The 20,587-nt window shown below is 43.2% G+C and overlaps 1 protein-coding gene across 1 annotated transcript in view; it reads right to left on the bottom strand.

Moving 5' to 3' along the window:
- Positions 1–7,158: 7,158 nt before the first annotated feature.
- Positions 7,159–20,587, bottom strand: part of znf385d (zinc finger protein 385D) — a 168,939-nt gene continuing 155,510 nt past the window's right edge. Inside the window, exons 7-8 of the mRNA XM_072460720.1 lie at positions 17,785–17,886; positions 7,159–7,558 (exon numbers count right to left, since the gene is read on the bottom strand). Of these exons, the coding sequence (XP_072316821.1) occupies positions 7,313–7,558; positions 17,785–17,886 (348 nt within the window). The 3' untranslated portion in view covers positions 7,159–7,312. The remainder of the gene's footprint in view (positions 7,559–17,784; positions 17,887–20,587) is intronic.

Raw genomic sequence — 20,587 nt, 5'->3', positions numbered from 1 at the left:
AAATGCACGTGTAGGTTACATGTACGTGTGGGTTAAATGTACGTGTAGGTTACATGTACGTGTAGGTTAAATGTACGTGTAGGTTACATGTACGTGTAGGTTACATGTACGTGTAGGTAAATCTACGTGTAGGTTACATGTACGTGTGGGTTAAATGTACGTGTAGGTCAAATGTACGTGTAGGTTACATGTACGTGTAGGTTAAATGTACGTGTAGGTAAATGCACGTGTAGGTTAAATGTACGTGTAGGTTAAATGTACGTGTAGGTTAAATGCACGTGTAGGTTACATGTACGTGTGGGTTAAATGTACGTGTAGGTCAAATGTACGTGTAGGTCAAATGCACGTGTAGGTTAAATGTACGTGTAGGTTAAATCTACGTATAGGTTAAATGTACGTGTAGGTTAAATCTACGTATAGGTTAAATGTACGTGTAGGTTAAATGTACGTGTAGGTTACATGTACGTGTAGGTTACATGTACGTGTAGGTTAAATGCACGTGTAGGTTACATGTACGTGTAGGTTACATGTACGTGTGGGTTAAATGTACGTGTAGGTCAAATGTACGTGTAGGTTAAATGCACGTGTAGGTTAAATGTACGTGTAGGTTACATGTACGTGTAGGTTACATGTACGTGTAGGTTAAATGCACGATGTAGGTTACATGTACGTGTGGGTTAAATGTACGTGTAGGGTTAAATGTACGTGTAGGTTAAATGTACGTGTAGGTTAAATGCACGTGTAGGTTACATGTACGTGTGGGTTAAATGTACGTGTAGGTCAAATGTACGTGTAGGTCAAATGCACGTGTAGGTTAAATGTACGTGTAGGTTAAATGCACGTGTAGGTTACATGTACGTGTGGGTTAAATGTACGTGTAGGTTAAATCTACGTGTAGGTTACATGTACGTGTAGGTTAAATGTACGTGTAGGTTAAATGTACGTGTAGGTTACATGTACGTGTAGGTTAAATGTACGTGTAGGTTAAATGTACGTGTAGGTTACATGTACGTGTAGGTTAAATGTACGTGTAGGTTAAATGTACGTGTAGGTTACATGTACGTGTGGGTTAAATCTACGTGTAGGTTACATGTACGTGTAGGTTAAATGTACGTGTAGGTTAAATGTACGTGTAGGTTACATGTACGTGTAGGTTAAATGTACGTGTAGGTTAAATGTACGTGTAGGTTACATGTACGTGTAGGTTAAATGTACGTGTAGGTTAAATGTACGTGTAGGTTACATGTACGTGTGGGTTAAATGTACGTGTAGGTTAAATGTACGTGTAGGTTACATGTACGTGTAGGTTACTGTCATGGAATTAGACAAACACTGATGCTATTCCTTTACACACAGAGAACACAATTCAACTTAGAATATGAAACGACACAGAAACATCAGACATTTGTATGTCATGCATGGGAGAAAACGCTGGTCAGCCAGGCTGTTGTAAGGAGCCTGGCTGACCCTCCTGTGTTTCACCCCGTTTTTTCCCATGCTGGTTGGTTTTATTAGATATTCTGGAATAGGCGGGTCACATTTCTCATTGGTCAGCTTCACATCAAGGCACTTGGTATTTTTCCTAGAGATAAAGCCTCCAAGGGGGGGTGCAACTCCCCCCCTGGGGCAACATTCTTTGGCCCATCTTTATGATACCTTCACAAACAAATGCAGTTTGTCACACACCCGTTCTTCTCTTAGACTAATGATGCAGATAAAATATCACTATTATGCAGATAAAATACATCACAGAAATATAATCATATATTCACATTTTATCACAGTTACATGTACGTGTAGGTTAAATGTATGAGTAGGTCAAATGTACGTGTTATAATTTAAATGTACGTGTAGGTTAAATGTACGTATAGGTTAAATGTACGTGTAGGTTAAATGTACGCGTAGGTCAAATGTACGTGATATAATTTAAATGTACGTGTATGTTAAATGTACGTATAGGTTAAATGTACGTGTAGGTTAATTGTACGTGTATGTTAAATGTACGTATAGGTTAAATGTACGTGTAGGTTAATTGTACGTGTAGGTTACAATGTTTGTACTAATGTTGGACTGGAACAAATGACACAGGCACTTATTACCAAATTAAGACTCTTTATTTGAAATTGTTCAACTTTGACACACCAACAGTTAATTTACACCAGAGCCAGGGTCCCAGGGGCCAGAGGTCCTCAGGGGCCCTTGGACACAACAGACAGTGACAGTGTGGGCTGAAGAACCAATCAGAACACTCGATGGAAGCCACACACACAGGGAGACAGAAACACGCATGCTTCCAACAAAACGAGAGCCCAACAGAGCAGTCCTAGGTCCACTTGTGTTTTTGTGATCTCTACATGTCTAATCTGTGTTCGGTCGACACAATACACATCCTTTTGGTTCATCTCTCACCATTTTGAATCAATCTAAACAGAACTGCATGATAAAGGATCAAAATAATCACAATTTATCTTCTCCATGGAGACAAAGGGGTGACAGGTCAGATCTGTGGACAGGTGATCCCACTCACAGTAAGTAGGTGTTTTTGTCTTTTACAATATCTGCAGTTGAATAAATGTAAGATTGTATAGTATTACAATACTGTGGAACATGTGGTGGCTCCTGTTTGGAGCTGGATTACGCTGCACACATTTGTCTTTGCACCATCTGGGATTAAAGTGCATGTGACAGGTTAGACTATTGTTTAATTGTAGTTAACATGATTATATCTCAGACTTAACTGTATTCCCTCATTTGAGTATTTTGCTGAAGTTTATAATTTGACATCTTGGTTGGAGAAATAAATTAGATGTGGCGTTCGACGCTCATGCTGTCGATCGCGTAGCAACTCGACTAGTCCAGGCATATTTGAGGGGCTTTGGAGCCAGTCCCCTGTGGTTATATATATATATATATATATATATATATAAACTATGACCAATTAAGAGTGTCGCTGGTACTAACCCATGGAGCACATTGAAGTCAAATCCTTGTTAAAAGTCATTGTTGAGTGTGTAAACCTTTTGCAGTCTTATAGCTAAAGGCTAACTAACTTCAAAACAAAACAAATACATTCTTCCCTCACCTGGTATTCTCAGCTCTTTTACAACTGCCATGGAGCCTCCATGTTTGTTTTTCTAGTTGCACTTTTTCTTCAGTTTTGGACAATTCACTAACTAACTTTGAGCACCCTCTGGTGGCTATTCAACAGAACACAGCTTTGACTTTTGAAAGTGTTGGAAGCTCTGCCCATTTAGGACGTGATTTCTATTGGCTGTTCATTCTATCCTTCAGGTAATAAAACTGATCCGCCCTCTGACCCCAGGGTCCTCTTTGTTATTCTCCATTGATCCTCCTCGTGCAGGTAGCTGATTAAACCTTGTTAGACACATGTCGGTGTAATCCCTCATTCGTCCAGGCGTGTTCCATAGTAGAAAAAGCTTCAGTTGTAGTCATCTGGACTCAGTTAGATAAAATAGACGTTTGAAGACGGTGAGGTGAAGATTTTAAGCAGGAGAAAAGATGGTTTGAAAGAGGAGTTAAGGAAGCTATTTTTGTTAAAAAAGAAAGACCTTCTTTAAACAGAAATGGAGGGCTAAGATTCAATCTTCTTGGTATCTATAATGGGATACTGAACCCCTGGAAAGGTAGAGGACCAGGACCATGACATTTAGATGCTAATCAGGTACTCAGGGTGGTTGAGCCAGGGTCTCACAAAGACAAAGAGGATTCTAATAGCCCATTAAGATTCTGAATAGGCTCGGTAGATACAAGGGGCGAGTTTCTGTTGAAACAAACAACTCTTTCTACTTCAGGAAGGCTCCGCCCAATGGGCGGGTCTTACCACAGAACAGTATTAATATCGGAGTTCTCGATCTAAATTCTAAATTTTATTGACAATGACTCTTGGATGAGAGTCGAAACGTCTATTTTTTCAACTGAGTCCAGATGACTACAACTGAAGCTTTTTCTACTTGTTAGACACATGTGAGAAATGTCTGAACTCAACAGGTTTATTTTGTGCTCTAGTGCCGCGGTGTAGCATGGCCACGGTTAAGATTAAAAGTATGTTGTGCTCGGTGAAGTTAAACTCCTGTGCTGTGGAAGCGACGTGCCCAAAGCCTCCATAGTCCAACAGTCCTGCAGTAAGTCATTCCACGCCACGCTTGGCCCTGCGTTCTGTTTGTTCTTTCATGTTTGGGTCCACTTTAATGGGTCTGGACTGAGACCTGCCGACTAACCTGCCAATTAACTAAACATTTGGTCAAATAAATTAGATTGTTGACACGTTCTTAAAAAAATAACGTATTTGTGCCTATCTGGGGCCTATCTGGGACAGAATTTTGGTTATAGATGACAAAAACCTTTTTTTCTCTATTTTTCTTCACACACTGACCCTCGTCTGATGTAAAACTATGATAAATATTTACCATAAGTTCTAAGCCACCAAATAAAATCAAAATTAGAACAAGAAAACCTGCCAAATGCACTTTAACTCCTTGAACATAAAGCTGGCTCTGTTGGTTCCTGCGATACAAAGGCTCATGACACACACTCACACACATACACACATACACATACAGTATATGTACACAGAGACACAGTACATCACACTGGCTCTACAACTACAGCTCTATAGTCAACATGGACAGTCTAAAGTGCATTCAGAACGCCATCGTACCCACACACTCCTGGGTTTCTCTTCCACTAATGCGATGATCCGAGAGCCGTGTGGCAGACAGGGCACATCCCACTCAGGGGCCACTCACTGGGCTTTGTATGGTGAGAGAGGGGCCCCTTCTACACAGACAAGCCCACCTAGAACAATGGTGACTGGAACAATAGGAAAATCTCTAAAATGTGTGTTGCCCAAGGACAGATCTATTGCAAAAGCAGGTCTTTGGGTCAAAATAAGACCGCTGTGCAGTGTCTCCATCTGATTTTAGTGTTTTATTGCCCAAAAACCAGGAAGTGAGCCGTGAACATGCTAGCTTTTTATGTTCAGGAAATGTATAAAAACTACAGCATTTTGCTTTACACCTCTGCTAGGACTTGTCAAAGTTATAGTATCTAATTGTGTCACCGGTGCCATTATCTCTGTTACCTTATGGTAATACTTGTTTTTTCTTTACATTTTCAAACTGTACTCGAGACTTGAAGCCCGTTTCATCTGTCCCAACTGGATTGGATCTTCAGTTGCTCCAAATCAGCTACAACAATAGCATCGGAGGGAGGGATGTACTTTTTGGTGCTTCCTATTTTGAAATGGCCTCAAGTGTTTGCGGCGAGCCTGTTTCACTGGGGCTTTGGTACATACACGGCACATTTTGCACACTTGGTTCATTATAAAAGGACGGAAAGAACGATGGGGCAGCAAACGGCAGCGCTCAAACACGAGGGCCAGGGGTTTGACCATCCATTATTAGAAAGCTCACGCTTCTTTTGAGATCTGACACAAACTTGTCTCTACAGAAGTGTAAAGTACCAGCTGCAGTGTGGGAACAGAAAAGGGCCACACATTTGTGAAAGCGGCTGTGGTCTGTGTAGGAGGGGCGGCTGACACTGCATAGTTCGTGTTAGTGTAAGTCATTATTGCCGAAGGTTTAGGTCCATGGGCTGCAGGGTTCTTCCAGCGTCGGGGACAGAAGAGGCAGCCCGGGTAGCCACACTTTCTCATCGTAATGTACAGGAAAACAGACTGGTACTGCTCAAAGTTCTAACAATCCAAACTGCTAATTAATGGCCTGGACATCTCTAAAATAATTCTGGATTTGGAAAAAAAAAGTCTAGCTATCTCCACTTAACATTAACATTAATGTAGGTAAACATTGTCTTGAAATTACGTTCAAACGAACCACAGTTTGATTTGTGGCAAAGCCCGGGTCACAGAATTTGGCTTTTCAAATGGAAGGGAGGGGCCAATATTCATGTCTTTGAAAGGAAAGGTTTGATGTCCTACTAACGATCACATGACCTGCGTGACGGAATAACACTTTTGTCACATCATAAAATAAAATGATACTATTGTTGAAAAATGCTTTCTGTCTTCTGTTTCACATTAAATGTCACTTTTCTTCTAACAGTGGTATACAAGCCATCGCTTATTTACCTGACCCTTTTTCATCAGAGGAAGGTAAATAAGCGATTGCTTGTTAGAAGAAAAGTGACATTTAAAATGAAAATAATTTCCTCCTCACTCCTTTTACTCAGAGTTTTATTGTAATTGCTGCATGTTTGAGTTAATCCTGTATCATCCTGTAACTGAGGAACAGAACATGTCTGTGTTCACTTTAGAACACAGAGTTCTAAAATGTCACACGGCCACTTTTCAAAATTAAAAACAATAAATGTCAATCTGCTGCTTGTTGCAGTGAAATGTGAGTATGAGCTTTTCAGTGTTGCAGTTTTGAACAGGAAGTCAATGGACCCGTTTCTATAACCAAGCCATTTTAGATCAACATTGCAGTTTGAAACGAACAACATGTATAATGATGATCTGCTTATGTTATAATTTAATACTATAAAGCAAGTTCCTATGTTTGTGAATTCTGTTCATAAGCAAAGGCAATAAACCGATTCTGATTCTGATACAAGTACCAGAAAAACACATATTATGTCTTTGGCCATAATATTAGCATTTTGACTGGTTAACGGCTAATTCTACCATATTAATCTTATCCTACCAACTATCGACATATCAAGTGTGCAGACTGTCCCGTGAACACCACCTGCAGACTGTCCCGTGAACACCACCTGCAGACGGTCCCGTGAACACCACCTGCAGACGGTCCCGTGAACACCACCTGCAGACGGTCCCATGAACACCACCTGCAGACTGTCCCGTGAACACCACCTGCAGACGGTCCCGTGAACACCACCTGCAGACGGTCCCGTGAACACCACCTGCAGACGGTCCCGTGAACACCACCTGCAGACTGTCCCGTGAACACCACCTGCAGACGGTCCCGTGAACACCACCTGCAGACGGTCCCGTGAACACCACCTGCAGACGGTCCCGTGAACACCACCTGCAGACTGTCCCGTGAACACCACCTGCAGACGGTCCCGTGAACACCACCTGCAGACGGTCCCGTGAACACCACCTGCAGACGGTCCCGTGAACACCACCTGCAGACGGTCCCGTGAACACCACCTGCAGACTGTCCCGTGAACACCACCTGCACACTGAGAAGGCAGAAGGGAACTCCATGTAGCAAAGTGCGTGATGCAGGAGCTTTTACACTGTGAAGGTAGCAGAAAGCCTGGCTTCTGATGCATAGAAGGGTCCCAGTGACAGTCCCGCGTGGGGCCGGGGTCAGTAGGGTGCGAAAAGGACCTGTGGGTGGTGGGATGTCCTGACTGGGCCGGGCGCGGGGCGTAGCAGCGAGGCGTGGATAGGCTGGTTCTGGAAGAGGGCGGGGCAGGGGGCGGGGCTGGCTCCAGCCGTACTCCGGTGAGGAAAGGCGTTGCCCATGGCAACAGCGGCAGCGACAGCGGCCAGGTGCGCGGGGAGGATCTGTGAGCTGATTGGCTGGAGGTCTTTCCCCAGAGATAAATTGACCTATGACAGAAGGAAATGAATCAAATGAATACAATGGTTGTCAAAACTTAACAGGATATTTTTGTACGTTTATCTTCAATGTTAATACCTGAAAAAATCTGTATTATGCACTCTCTTAATTTTTATATGATTTTTTTTGGTGTCACTTTTTACCTAAAATAATATTTCATATTTTGTTTTATTCAATTATTTGTTCTTCATCCATCCATGGGAGCAGCAGTTGAAGCAGGGACTCCCAGACTTCCTCCTCCCCAGACACTTCATCCAACTCCTCCGGGGGGATCCCGAGGCGTTCAGATCCTACTCTGGGTAGGCTCTGCCCTCCTGATAAAAGGTGTTATTGGTTTCATTAGAAACTAAACCTGTTTTATACTGTTTTTTTCTGGTCCTCACCAGAAACTAAACCTCTTTGTTTTCTATCAAACTAGCCTCTTTGTTTACTATCTAATGCAGTGGTCCCCAAACTTTTTGACTCGAGGGCCACATTGGGTTCTAAAATTTGTCCGAGGGGCCGGGCCAGGAACATATGGTGTGTTTGTGTGAACGAATGAATTACTATAAATTACAGGCAAGATTTGACCTGTAACTTGTAACAAAGCAACAAATGCAAGACTCAATGTACAAATTGTTTTCCAAATGCATTAAATAATGATTAATTATCTACTGTCTTCTACTGTCCACAAGAGTCTTCTACTGTCCACAAGAGTCTTCTACTGTCCACAAGAGTCTTCTCTACTGTCCACAAGAGTCTTCTACTGTCCACAAGAGTCTTCTACTGTCCACAAGAGTCTTCTACTGTCCACAAGAGTCTTCTCTACTGTCCACAAGAGTCTTCTACTGTCCACAAGAGTCTTCTACTGTCCACAAGAGTCTTCTCTACTGTCCACAAGAGTCTTCTCTACTGTCCACAAGAGTCTTCTACTGTCCACAAGAGTCTTCTACTGTCCACAAGAGTCTTCTCTACTGTCCACAGGAGTCTTCTACTGTCCACAAGAGTCTTCTACTGTCCACAAGAGTCTTCTCTACTGTCCACAAGAGTCTTCTACTGTCCACAGGAGTCTTCTACTGTCCACAAGAGTCTTCTACTGTCCACAAGAGTCTTCTCTACTGTCCACAAGAGTCTTCTACTGTCCACAAGAGTCTTCTACTGTCCACAAGAGTCTTCTCTACTGTCCACAAGAGTCTTCTCTACTGTCCACAAGAGTCTTCTACTGTCCACAAGAGTCTTCTACTGTCCACAAGAGTCTTCTCTACTGTCCACAGGAGTCTTCTACTGTCCACAAGAGTCTTCTACTGTCCACAAGAGTCTTCTACTGTCCACAAGAGTCTTCTCTACTGTCCACAAGAGTCTTCTACTGTCCACAGGAGTCTTCTACTGTCCACAAGAGTCTTCTACTGTCCACAAGAGTCTTCTTCAGTGTCAAACACTTGCACTTCCTGCTTGATTGGCCCCGGTGGCCGTTTGAGGTGAATTTTATTTTCTGCGCGCCATAGATTTTCTTGTGCGCGCACCAAGTGCAGTGGACTTGGCGCTTGAGCTGTCTGCGCACATGCGCAGTAGAGGTGTTGTCGCATGAGCAGTGGAGTTGTTCGTTCATTGTGTAAAATGTTGGATATCGAGAGCGATTTTGTTTTTCAAAACTCTCACACGGAGGCGCCGGGCTTGTTTCTGTCTCTGTTCCACCGTGAACACATGGTACAGCTCCTTTCTCCCACACGGCCACAGTCAGTCTTTCGTCTGCCATTGTTGACGAGCAAGGAAAAAGTGGCGCTTCTTGGGGAATTCCACGGGGAATACCGAAAATGCGAGGGGAAATACGTACATACGTACGTCACTGGAGCGTCAGCTCTGATTGGCTGCTGCAGCGGCTGCAACGCTTCAGCTGCCAGAGACCTCAACATATCTGAAAGCGTCGCGTAAGCCGTTTTCGTCGCCTCGGCCGGCTCACACGCGCACTCATAGCATTAAGAGCGTAAAAAAACGCACCAATAGCGCCGCAAAAACGAAGAAATCACGCCGCGGATAACGCACTACGTGTTCGACGCGCGTTTACCATAGACTTTGAATGTAAACTGGACGCTTCGGCCGCGGCGGTGTGGAACGGCCATAAGTGCGAGCAGTGCGCAGCTGCGCAGGCGCGCAGATTAGAGGGAACAGTGGCATCTTTTGGGGAAATGTGGGCATTACAGGCGAAAGGTCAAATGAACGGCCAGCCGCAGTATCGTGAGTTTGAATCCCGACTCCGACATTTGCTGCATGTCCTCCTTTCTTTCTCATCATTCCCCTTTCTTTCTTTCTCATTCCATCTGCTGTCTAATAAAGCCTACGGCAAAAAAATAAAAATAAAAAATAATTAAACAATTTTTTTTTTATTTTTAAAGGTCCCATAACATGCAAAATCGACTTTTCAGAGCTTTTAACCTTCTTACATTGCTATTTGTGCTTCATATATGTCCAGAGTGTTTTTTAATCGATTCCCGCAGTTTTTAGCTATATTACAGACTATCTCCTTTCCTCGAATCTCCAAACTGACGGGCGGTGTTCACAGGACCGCGTCATAATCACAAGCACGCGTCACCATCCCCCCTCACCCCCCCCTCCACCCGCCTCCCCCCGCCTGTCGCCTCCCGCCCTCTTCCCCCCGGCTCCGCGCTGCTCCAGGCTCGTCTCCCATTCAAGCCCCGGAGTTTTTCTGCTTCGATTTACGAGGAAACACGGCTCAAAGAGGCCCAAAACGTCATTAATGATATCGCACTCTTTACTATTATCACAATGGTGAAGGTTTATGTGGCAATTGATGCAGCAACCGGGAAAATAAACGGAGAGAAGTTCTATCCGATACCGAAAAACCAGGAAATAAGAGCGCGATGGACATAAGACTTTTATATATATATATATATATATATATAGATCTAGGGTTAGACATCTCTGTTCTGCGCACGCTGTAGAATAAACACCAGATTTATTTTGGCTCAAAGTAGTGTTGATCTGAAGTTCTATCGTTTCGTCACGGGTGGGCGGGGCACACACGCGCTCTGAGACTACGTCACGGGTGGGCGGGGCACACACGCGCTCTGAGACTACGTCACGGGTGGGCGGGGCACACACGCGCTCTGAGACTACGTCACGGGTTGGGCGGGGGAGCCAGATCGCTCTTCACAAGGGTGGGGGCGAATATCAAACCAAGCCGTTTGCATTTCCGGGTTGGTGAGGGGGTCCAAGGTCTGGGTGATATTTCTTAACTATTATGTTAAGGGTGTTGCACAACCCTTGTTATTATCAATTGTACACTCAGGATAGACTACGAAACGTGGAAAAAAGCATGTTATGGCACCTTTAAAATAACTTGGACAAGCTTGGCGGGCCGGATTGAAGGGCCCAACGGGCCGGATGTGGCCCGCGGGCCGTAGTTTGGGGACCACTGATCTAAGGTAACCTGACTCACACTCTCTCTCCTCACTGTGTAACTGATTAGCATCTGAATTCTCTGGGCGTCGACCTCTCCAGGGATTCAAAATTCCATTAAAAACAACCGGAAGGTTGAATCTTAACGCCCTGTGTCTATTTAGCGATGGGTTTTCTTTTTTTGCCAAAGATTGCCTCTTTAACTCTTCTTTATTTATTAGGAGCTAAGAGTTTAAATACAAAGCTTTGGTACCACTTTCTAATAGTTATACCTGAATTAGCCTTAATTAAGTATGACCAAAGAAACACGTTTATTAAGAATAGTTCAGGTTTAGTAACTGTCACTTCGCCACCCAGTTACATATGGAAACAATCTGAGGCCGTGTTTGCGTATTTATAAAACAGAGGACGAAGGGAATTCAGCTGCTCCTGGACTGAGGAGGGACGTCCTTTTAATTAGGCTATAAATAAAAAGCTGCTGACACTGGTGCTGGTTATAAATAATGAACTGTATGATATGAGAGTTTGGTCACGATGACTGGAGTTTCCACAGGGGCCACAGTCACAGGGGCCACAGTCACATGTGCCAGAGAAGGAGCGGTCATTTCTGGCCCGGTCAGGACATCGCCTCTGAACTCACAATACAAGCACTGTCACTCTGAAAAAGTGCATTTGGTGTTTCTGACTCGTTTTGTTCGGGCTGGGAACAAAGAAGTATTTTATTAAATTCACTTGATACTGATAATGGCGTTCCAGTGGCCCAAAATATCCCCATAAATGACCCCTATATATTTCCTGGACATTGACTCCAGAATGCAGGGATTATATATTTTCAGGCTTTTCTACTCCGGACTAAGACCGTGTTTTCTGTATTTACTAGAATATATGTTCCTAAAATAATATATTTGTCGTGATATGTGGCTAGCACTCTCGCCTCACAGCAGGAGGGTCACCGATTCCACCCAGGCCAGACTGGGCCTTTCTGTGCATCATGGCAGCCTTTAACTTTTTAATATTTCACGCAATGTTGAGGCCTTACTGTATAATAAAGCCTGTGGTTCAAAAGTACTGGACTTTCAAAACACAGCTGGAGCTTCATCGGTCAGATCTTGCATTTTGAGCTCTTAAGCGGGGCTGAAAAAGCAAAATTACTGAAACATGTCATGTTTTCATTAGGAAATATTACAAACTGAGTAGTCAAATGAGTTATATTTCCTTCCACTTCATCCATACCTAAACTACATTGTTGGCTAAAGTCTGCATCCTTCAGCCCTGCTCCTGTCTGCTGAGGTGAAAAGGTCGCTACAGTTTCATCTAGTGCATCTGTAATGGAGAAGCTGTGTGCTCCAGCAGCAGTAGTCACGCCTTATCACTCCCCGATCCTCGTACGGCGCCTCCTGGGGACACATCCTTTACACTGCGCTCATCAGCCTTCTCCTGTCCGTTAACCGAGGCAATGACGGGTTACAGAAAAGCCATTTACCCCTTACGGTTAGCACGGCGGCTTCAAACGGTCGGCTGATGGATGGCGCTTGGGTGCAAGAGGCAAATTCTCCTTTATCTCGCGCACATTAAATCAACATAAATCCAGAGTGTTCCCTGCGATGTGGCACTGAGGCAGCAGCTGGGGCCATTAGTTTAGACGGGTTCAGCAGCGGAGGAGAAGAATGAGCACACCATTTTCAGCAAATTCTAAGGGAAAATGGAGTTCAGCGCGGCCAGTGGCATTTCTGCAGTCTGAAACGGCAACAAAGTAGGAAAAAACAGCATGGTTTGAGCAGCACATATTTGTCTTGAAGTGAGTAAATAGACTGATGACTCTGAACAGAAGATCACAGACGGATGAATCAGATCTTGTATTATCATTAAAGTTACATTAAAGGGGACATGTTACATCAAAACATTAAGAGAACGTTGACAGAAAAAAGAGGAAGAACTGTGTGGACTAATATGGTGTCAACAATAGTTTAAAGGTGCATTATGTAACTTTTCTCCTGCCTGGAATGTTCCGCAGTATGGCAATGGAGATAAGCACGTTTCAAGTCCATACTGTGGGACATTCCAGGCAAAGCAAAAACCTCTATATAGAGATCAGCAGGTGACGGACCCTGTACCAGAAAAGTAACATAAGGCGTGTTTTGTCTTGGAGCTTTGTGGCTTGGTTAGTTTAGTGCTCAGGGGCCGGCTCCAGAGGAAAAGCTCTGCTACGTGAGCAACTTCACCAAAACATATCACACATGTTCTTAATAAATAGAACTTAATCAAACATACTATGCTAAATTGTTTCATAGGGTAATAGTCCATCCAAAGAGCCGCACACTCGCCACGTCCTCCCCTGAAGTGAGATGAAGCGCTGCCTTTGTGAAACCGAAAGTATAAGAGCACATGGCTCATGTAAACACACGCACATTATAGTTTTTTAGAAATATAATTAAGACCCAAGTCATTAGGCTCAAGTCACAAAGAGCAAGTCATAGGTCAAGTCTTTGTGGTCCATTGGTCAAGTAAGTCTCAAGTCATGAAAATTGCGACTGGAGTCAGACCCGAGTCATATAATGCGACCCGAGTCTCTCACCTCTGCTGTGACCTTTTCTCCATCTGTGACGTGGCTCTGAGAATCTTCTGCGCTGCCGTCAAATCACGATTGTCAATGTTTATTTTAAACTTGTGTAAATCCCTCTGCAGCCAGTAGATGACGCCAAAATCCAGTTAGTGCAAAACCCAGTTAGTGCCGCAGGAAACAGCAGTGGTAGACAAGTATCTGAGTTTTTTATTTAGTACTGGTTTTGTATTCTACTCAAGAGTTAATATCAATACAAACAATGGCTTTTAAATTATGCCTTTTTAATGATGAGGCCGATCTCTGCAATTCACAAAAAGACGTTTAGTTTTGTGTGTATGCGAGATGTGGTTCTGGAAACTACTTCCGGTTTCTCCTCAGCTTTTTCTGCATACATTTCCTTTCCCTGTAAAGCCTCTACGCCGCATTTTAACCTCTCTTTGCATTGGAAATATTATATCTATTTTTATCTTGACACAAGTACCATGCCTCATTAAACAGGAAACAGCTGTTGATAACATATATACATTTACATAAACTTATAAATGAACACTGGAAATACAGCGTTTTATTTTAAGATCAAACCAGCCTTTTGCGGGAAATGATTATCTTCTGTTTTGTCCTGCTTGTTTTGGCCTGAGACTGCGTTCTCTCTTATCCAATCATCTGGCTGAGGTGTTGGAGCTCCTCCTTAGCTAAAGCTTTCCAGGAGCAAAAGCGAGACTCTTTCAGAAGTACCTTAGGGATCATCTCAAAATGAGTTGAAGCTAAAAAGACTTAATATTTTTTGTCTTGGGGGGTTGAACCTACATTTCGTCTTTTTGTTGCTTTGAAGCTTCAATACATCGTTGTGGCAGTCATTGTTTTGAAATGCTAAAAAACTCTCTCAGCAACGAGCATTAGGCCAACATTAGGCGGGGCGGGCGTCGCCAACGCGGCTGGTGCAAAAAAGTTGTAGAAGCTTTTTTGCTGCAAGACGCGGCGCAGCAAATGATCAAGAGATTTGGCTCTAGTAACGTGCTACGCACTGACCAGAAGAAGGACCAACACAAACCCTGCATGAGGTTTCGGCCAATCACAGAAGACGTGAGATTCTCACTGAGACAAAAGGGCGTGTCCTGCTTCTGTCACTCTGACATGTCTAAGGTCTAAACTCAGACAAGTGACAATTACAGGTTTTGACAAGAAACATGAGTTTCTCACTCTCTCATCCTCTTGAGACTATCTCAATGTGGTCATCTCACAGTTTGGTTGAATGGGATGTGCCGTAGGGCCCCTAGGGCCCCTAGGGCCCGTGGACCATGTGGATTGAGTAAACAAACATGTGCGACAGGTGACATTATTTGGAGAGTTCATGACTTCTACTGATAAACTTACCAAAGGATGTTCAGGATGTTCACTAGAGGTGAGCAGGGTCTATCAAGCTACTATCCTTTTATCAACGCGTAAAATTTTATGTGAAGCCAGACATTTTTTTTTTGTCTTTTGAGGGGGGGAGGGGGTCCAGAGAGAGAGAACATTTTTTTTTGTCTTTTAAGCTTCAAACTATTTTGAGAAGATCCCTTATTTTGGTATGGACAGCAGAGACACTTTTGAACTGAACCAATCTGCACCAAAGTGAGCCAGTGGAAACATGGCTTTCATTGACCTTTAAAGCTCCTGTATTATGCTAAAAACCAAAGGAACATGCAATATGTATATTTACTATAAATGTAGGTTAAAATCCCTGAATACTGCATTATGAAGTACGAATATTATGCATTTTTTCTATTGTTAACAGCCTTTAAACACTTGAGAACCTTTAGTTTGGCATCTCATGTCTTAGAACAAATTTTTTTTTTTATAATCAACAAAATTACATTTGGATCTCTGCTGTTTCCCCGGTAGTACCTGAGATTTGGCCCTTTACTGGCTGCAGAAGGAATTACACAAGTTTTAAATAAACACTGAACATTGCTTGCTGATGTGGCTATGCAGTTGCACTGATTGTGATTTGACAGCAGCGCAGAAGATTCTCAGAGGCACGTCACACAGTTAAAAGTGTGCACAGATCCTTGATTTCAGCACATTTCAAGCTGCCCTTTCACTTCCTGGTCTCAGCAGCAGTTGTAATGATCGCAATTAGACCTAGAAATGCACAGAACAAGTCTGGAGGTGATTTATGGAGTTAAAAACAGCAGAAGAGTCTCAGAGCCACATCACAGAAAACATCAGTTCTCGAGGAGATTCAGAATGGAGAGTTTTTGAGGCTCGGAGGGAGAGGACTTTCCAACCAAGATTCATCAAACTGTGAATGAAGCTAAATGCTACTCCAGGTTTATACGCGCAAAACAAAAGAAGAAGATGCACATTTTGCGTAATATGTGTCCTTTAATGGGATTCCACTTGCCACCAATGCCAGCCTGGTGTGCAAGGGGAGGCGAAAATGAACAAATGCTAAGAACTTACACCACTAATGAAGATGTATGGACTTTAGACTGGCAGAGCCTAAATATACAGCATTCATCAGGTTATGGAATATAGAACTTTTAGGCATAAAAAAAGTCTGTGCTGTAACTCAAGCATTAATTACCTCAAAAGAAATCTGACCAAAACCAACCATTTGTTTTGTCACTTTTGTGTGGCATCCAGTATTACCATGACGATAAGTCCTGGCTGGTCAGTATCATTTTCGGTTCCGTCCGCCTGACCGGACTGTGAATGAGCGTCGAAATGACTCGCGGCTGACATTTGGAGACGTGAACACTTTGTGACCCGAGTGTTTGTCCAGCGCAGGAGACGGGATCGCAGCAGCCCGTGTCATCCAAGAAAAATCATGTTTTCAAATTGAATCATCTGCTCTCAGGGTTTTTTTAATAGAGGTGCCGATCGGACCGTAAAAGATGACATTTAGCGTAAAGGGAAGTGCGAGAGTGGAGAGCGCCGAGCACAGCGGGTCCAGACTGGTCAGAGCGGGCTCAAGTGTGGCTTTAGGGGGAGAAGAGATTTTAATAACCGAAAAACAGACTGTAAGGGAAATCTTCAGTTCCCATTGCTTTTTATCCAGTTCCACTAAACTAAAATGAGGTTAAGATCTGAAGGTGTTGGCCTTTTGCGAGCTACACAAAGGCATATGGAGGTCAAATGTCCAGTGCCCAGAGCAACGTTAAAGAAAATCTGTATTTTTAAAAGCAATAAAGTTGTGATGGGAACAATTTTGGTTACACTCTTCTGAATCAATCGATCGATCAATATTTATTCTTCCATATGTGTCATTTCTTTCACAATATTACAAAACTTGAGAAATCGGAACAAAACCACTACATAAAACACATGAAATGACCTTCGTGCTCCGTCACTACGAGAAAACAATTGGCCGTTCAGTTCTATCTGCGTCATCAAGCGCTGGCATATAATTATGTTCATTTTATATGTTTTAGACACTGGCAGTGTTTAAGTCCAGTTCAGTTTAGCTATGCTTTTGATTCAAGGATTTAAATTGTATCTCCATTTATGACTGGGATAAAAACAAAAACCATCCACAATGGTTAGGGCAGCGTTTAACATATGTAGACAGCGAACTTCAAACACGACACAAAGAGAGACAGCAGGAAAAAAGTCTCACACATCCAATTAAATCATGGCACATTATGTCCAGCATACAACTTCCATTTGGGTCAAAGGTCAGTTTTCTAATTAAGCCTGAATGTATTGTGTTCCATTAGTCTAATGTCTGTCACTACGTCAGTCCAGTCTTTGATGGTCAGTGTAGTCCCTCATTCGTCCAGAGTGTTCCATTGGAGAAAAAGGTTCAGTTGTTTCATCTGGACTCTGTTTTCCAGATGAAACAACCAAATCTTTTTCTACAATTACTTGATGACGGCCTTTTTCTCATCCTCATTTATTGTGTCCATGGCAGGATACGTACTGTCGTTCTGAAGTCCAGTGGGAGGCCAATGATGAAAATAATTTGCAGTATCTCAGTAACTCATGGTGATGGTGGGTCACTCAGCAACCACAGTTTCTCCAGCAACCAGTAATTCCCTGTTAATAGTGGGTACTATTTGACATGCTGTTATTATGTCAAATGTAGTGGCATTTCAAGTTACTAACACACAAGTTAAACATATCTTTTCAAATATTGTGATTTCCCACAGTGTTTCAGCAAAAGTGTGCAGCAACTGGGATGGGGGGGGTGAGGGTTCGTCAATGTGTATAGACCCTCCCCAACATTGTGCGTGCGTCCTGGAGATAGTTGGAGGTAGGATGTGTGCTACTCACCGCAGGCTTGCTCTGGCCCTTGGTAGACTTGCTGTAGGGGCTGTACTTGGGCTTGGCCGGTTTACCTGCCGCTCGGTCTTTGTGGCGCCGACTGCTGATGTGCTGAAACCAAACACAACAGCACGGTTAAATATAGACTCTTCTGTACGACCGTGGGAGATCTGATTCAGACAGGAATATCACACTTCAATACCTTTATTTTGGGATTTAGAGTCACACTAATCATGCACATGCTGTGGGACCAACAGGTTTGATCCTGACTCCAACCATTGCATTTTTGTTGTGTCCTTGGACAGGACGTTTCACCCATCTTGTGCATAATGCTCAATATTGATCATTATTAAAAGGTACATTCTTATTTATATGGGACAGTGCACATTAATGAACAACAGCAACAACATGGAAATGTGCCAGAGTTAGCCATGCAGGGTCATTTTTAGTAGTTTTAAGGTTATGCTTATCATTCGATATTAGTAGATGGCAAACAGGCGCATCAAACAGGGCACTCATGAACCCAGGGCCCAGAGCAGTTAAGGGCCTTCACAAAGTCTATGAGATGTATTCATTTTAGAGAGTAGAAGCAAGTTTACGAAGTACTAATCTGGACAAAGTTTTTTCTTAAATCAAGATGTTTGGACATTCACGGTGGAGGGCAATGTGACAATTACATGAACTATTACAATTACTCACTCCTGCAGCTGTTCAGTTCTCTGTGTTCTACATTTTGCTTTTTACCTTGTTTTACCAATAGGCAAAACAGTGTTATTGTTGTCTCCTCTTAAAGTCCTCACAAACACAGCGATACTTTGGTTTTTGACGTGTTCCCTCTTCTAAATCCTTGGTGAAAAACACTTTCTTGCCTTAGGAATGGAGGTCTCCTTTGATCCTTGCAGCTTGCAGTACACAGTCCTTCTCATGGTGGTTAAGAAACCCCTTGATCACCATCTCATCTTCTCTGACTGAGCCATTGAGACCTCTGGAGTGGTGCAGGGGACTGCAATTCGAGACACGGGTAAAAGGTCCAGGACCACGGGTGCGAGGAAGCCCCCAGTGTTGTCCTCGCCCTCAGAGATTGTCACAAGTCTTAGATTTTAGAAGCCCCCCGTTTGAAGCCTTGAGCTTGAGTGATTAACTTTTTACAAAGGTTAAAACCAGTCACCTTAGACTGTTTAGATCCCATAGTCTTCTTTTCTTGGATGTCTTCCTCAGTTTAAGCATGTGTCACAGCGTTTTACTCCCTGTTTTTTGGGGTTGCATGTGAAATTGAGATTTTTAAGACAAAATCGGCAGAGTGAAGGACCGAACTACTCCTGCATCACCTCAGAACTCCAAAAACTGTTACATTTCCACTTGCTTTGAACTAAAGCTTAAAGAATAATGGAAATGGGGAGGCTAAGGAGCCTGGGGCTGATGCCGTCAGGTCCTGCTGCCTTCCTCAATTTAATCCTCTTATCACCACTCTCATCTGCGGAGTTGTGGAGCATGTCTTCAACATGAGCCTGAAGCTGAGGGTGGTATCACAGGTCTGAAGACCTCCTGTCTGGTACCTGTGCCCAAGACACCGCGCCCCAAAGACCTCAACAGCTTCAGGCCAGTGGCTCTCACGTCCCACCTGATGAAGACACTGGAGCGGCTGGTCCTGGACCACTTTTATTAATAGTTTTTCTACAAGAGTGTTTTTTATACGTTATCTGTTTTTTATTTTTCACTTCTGTACCTAGTATGTGTTGCAACACTGGAATTTCCCCATTGTGGGACAAATAAAGGCTTATCTTATCTTATCTGATACTGTCTGTATCTGAACAGCAGGCTGTGATTGGCTGATGTTGATTGATGATTCACTGCTCAAGGTTCATTTGAGAGACACAATCAATCAATCAATCAATCAATCAATCAATCAATCAATCAATCAATACACCTTTTTTATAGAGCCCTTTACGACACTCAAAGTGACCAAAGTAATTCACAATAAGGCAATACAAAACATAAAACTAAGTAAAACAATACAAAATAATGTGTCATTACATTACAAGCACAGATACCTAGGTTTTCTGTGGGAATGTGGAAAATGGGGAAAAATGTCATTGTTGGATTTCCATCCCGGTGACAGAAGGTGAGGACATTTTGCTGCCAGCCTTACTTACCTCCCACTAGGCACATAACAAGCAGTGCGCAGGGAATCAAGTGCTCTGAACGGCACCACCAGCTGGACCAGGCAGTTTGGATTGAAGTGCAGCGGCTGCACTGTTCTTTAAATGGTGAGCCTGCTCTAGGCATAGTCTGTTTTTAGATTATTAGACCTTAAAGTTGTATCACAGACATCAAATAGACATCAAATCCCTACATATTTTTTACAAGTTCAAAGTGGGTTGGGGGAATGGGAGCACGACTGAGCGTTTCTGCTCAGGGCGCTCAAATGGCTAGCAGCGGCCCTGACTTCGGCTCAGAGTAGTGGTTTTGTTTTCGGCTCTGTTTGACTGAGCTGTGATGTTTTATGGATGTCTGTTACCTTAGCCGTGGGCGAGATGTCTTTTCTTTGGTACATCACGAGTGGAGACAAACAAAGCGCAGAGGACAACGCTATAAATACCCCTGTCCTCCAGCTGACGGAGCACGGGACAGTGGAGCCAGGCCAAAGAACCAGGGCTAGTGCACAAACAGAGCTCACAGAGGAAATCACAAATGACCAGAGGATTCTGTCCTTGTTGCCTGGAAACATCATGGTTCTCCAGTTCAACAGAGTGAATGATCCAAAGAAGTCTATTAGAATCAATTGCATAAGGCTAGATGTCAAATTTAACAC

This window comes from Eucyclogobius newberryi, unplaced genomic scaffold (genome assembly GCF_026437365.1).
Source record: "Eucyclogobius newberryi isolate DKJ021-1_F unplaced genomic scaffold, fEucNew1.0.hap1 SCAF_3, whole genome shotgun sequence".
Taxonomy (NCBI): domain Eukaryota; kingdom Metazoa; phylum Chordata; class Actinopteri; order Gobiiformes; family Gobiidae; genus Eucyclogobius; species Eucyclogobius newberryi.
The sequence above is the reverse complement of the archived record's forward strand: the minus strand, read 5'-3'. Positions and strand labels throughout refer to the sequence as shown.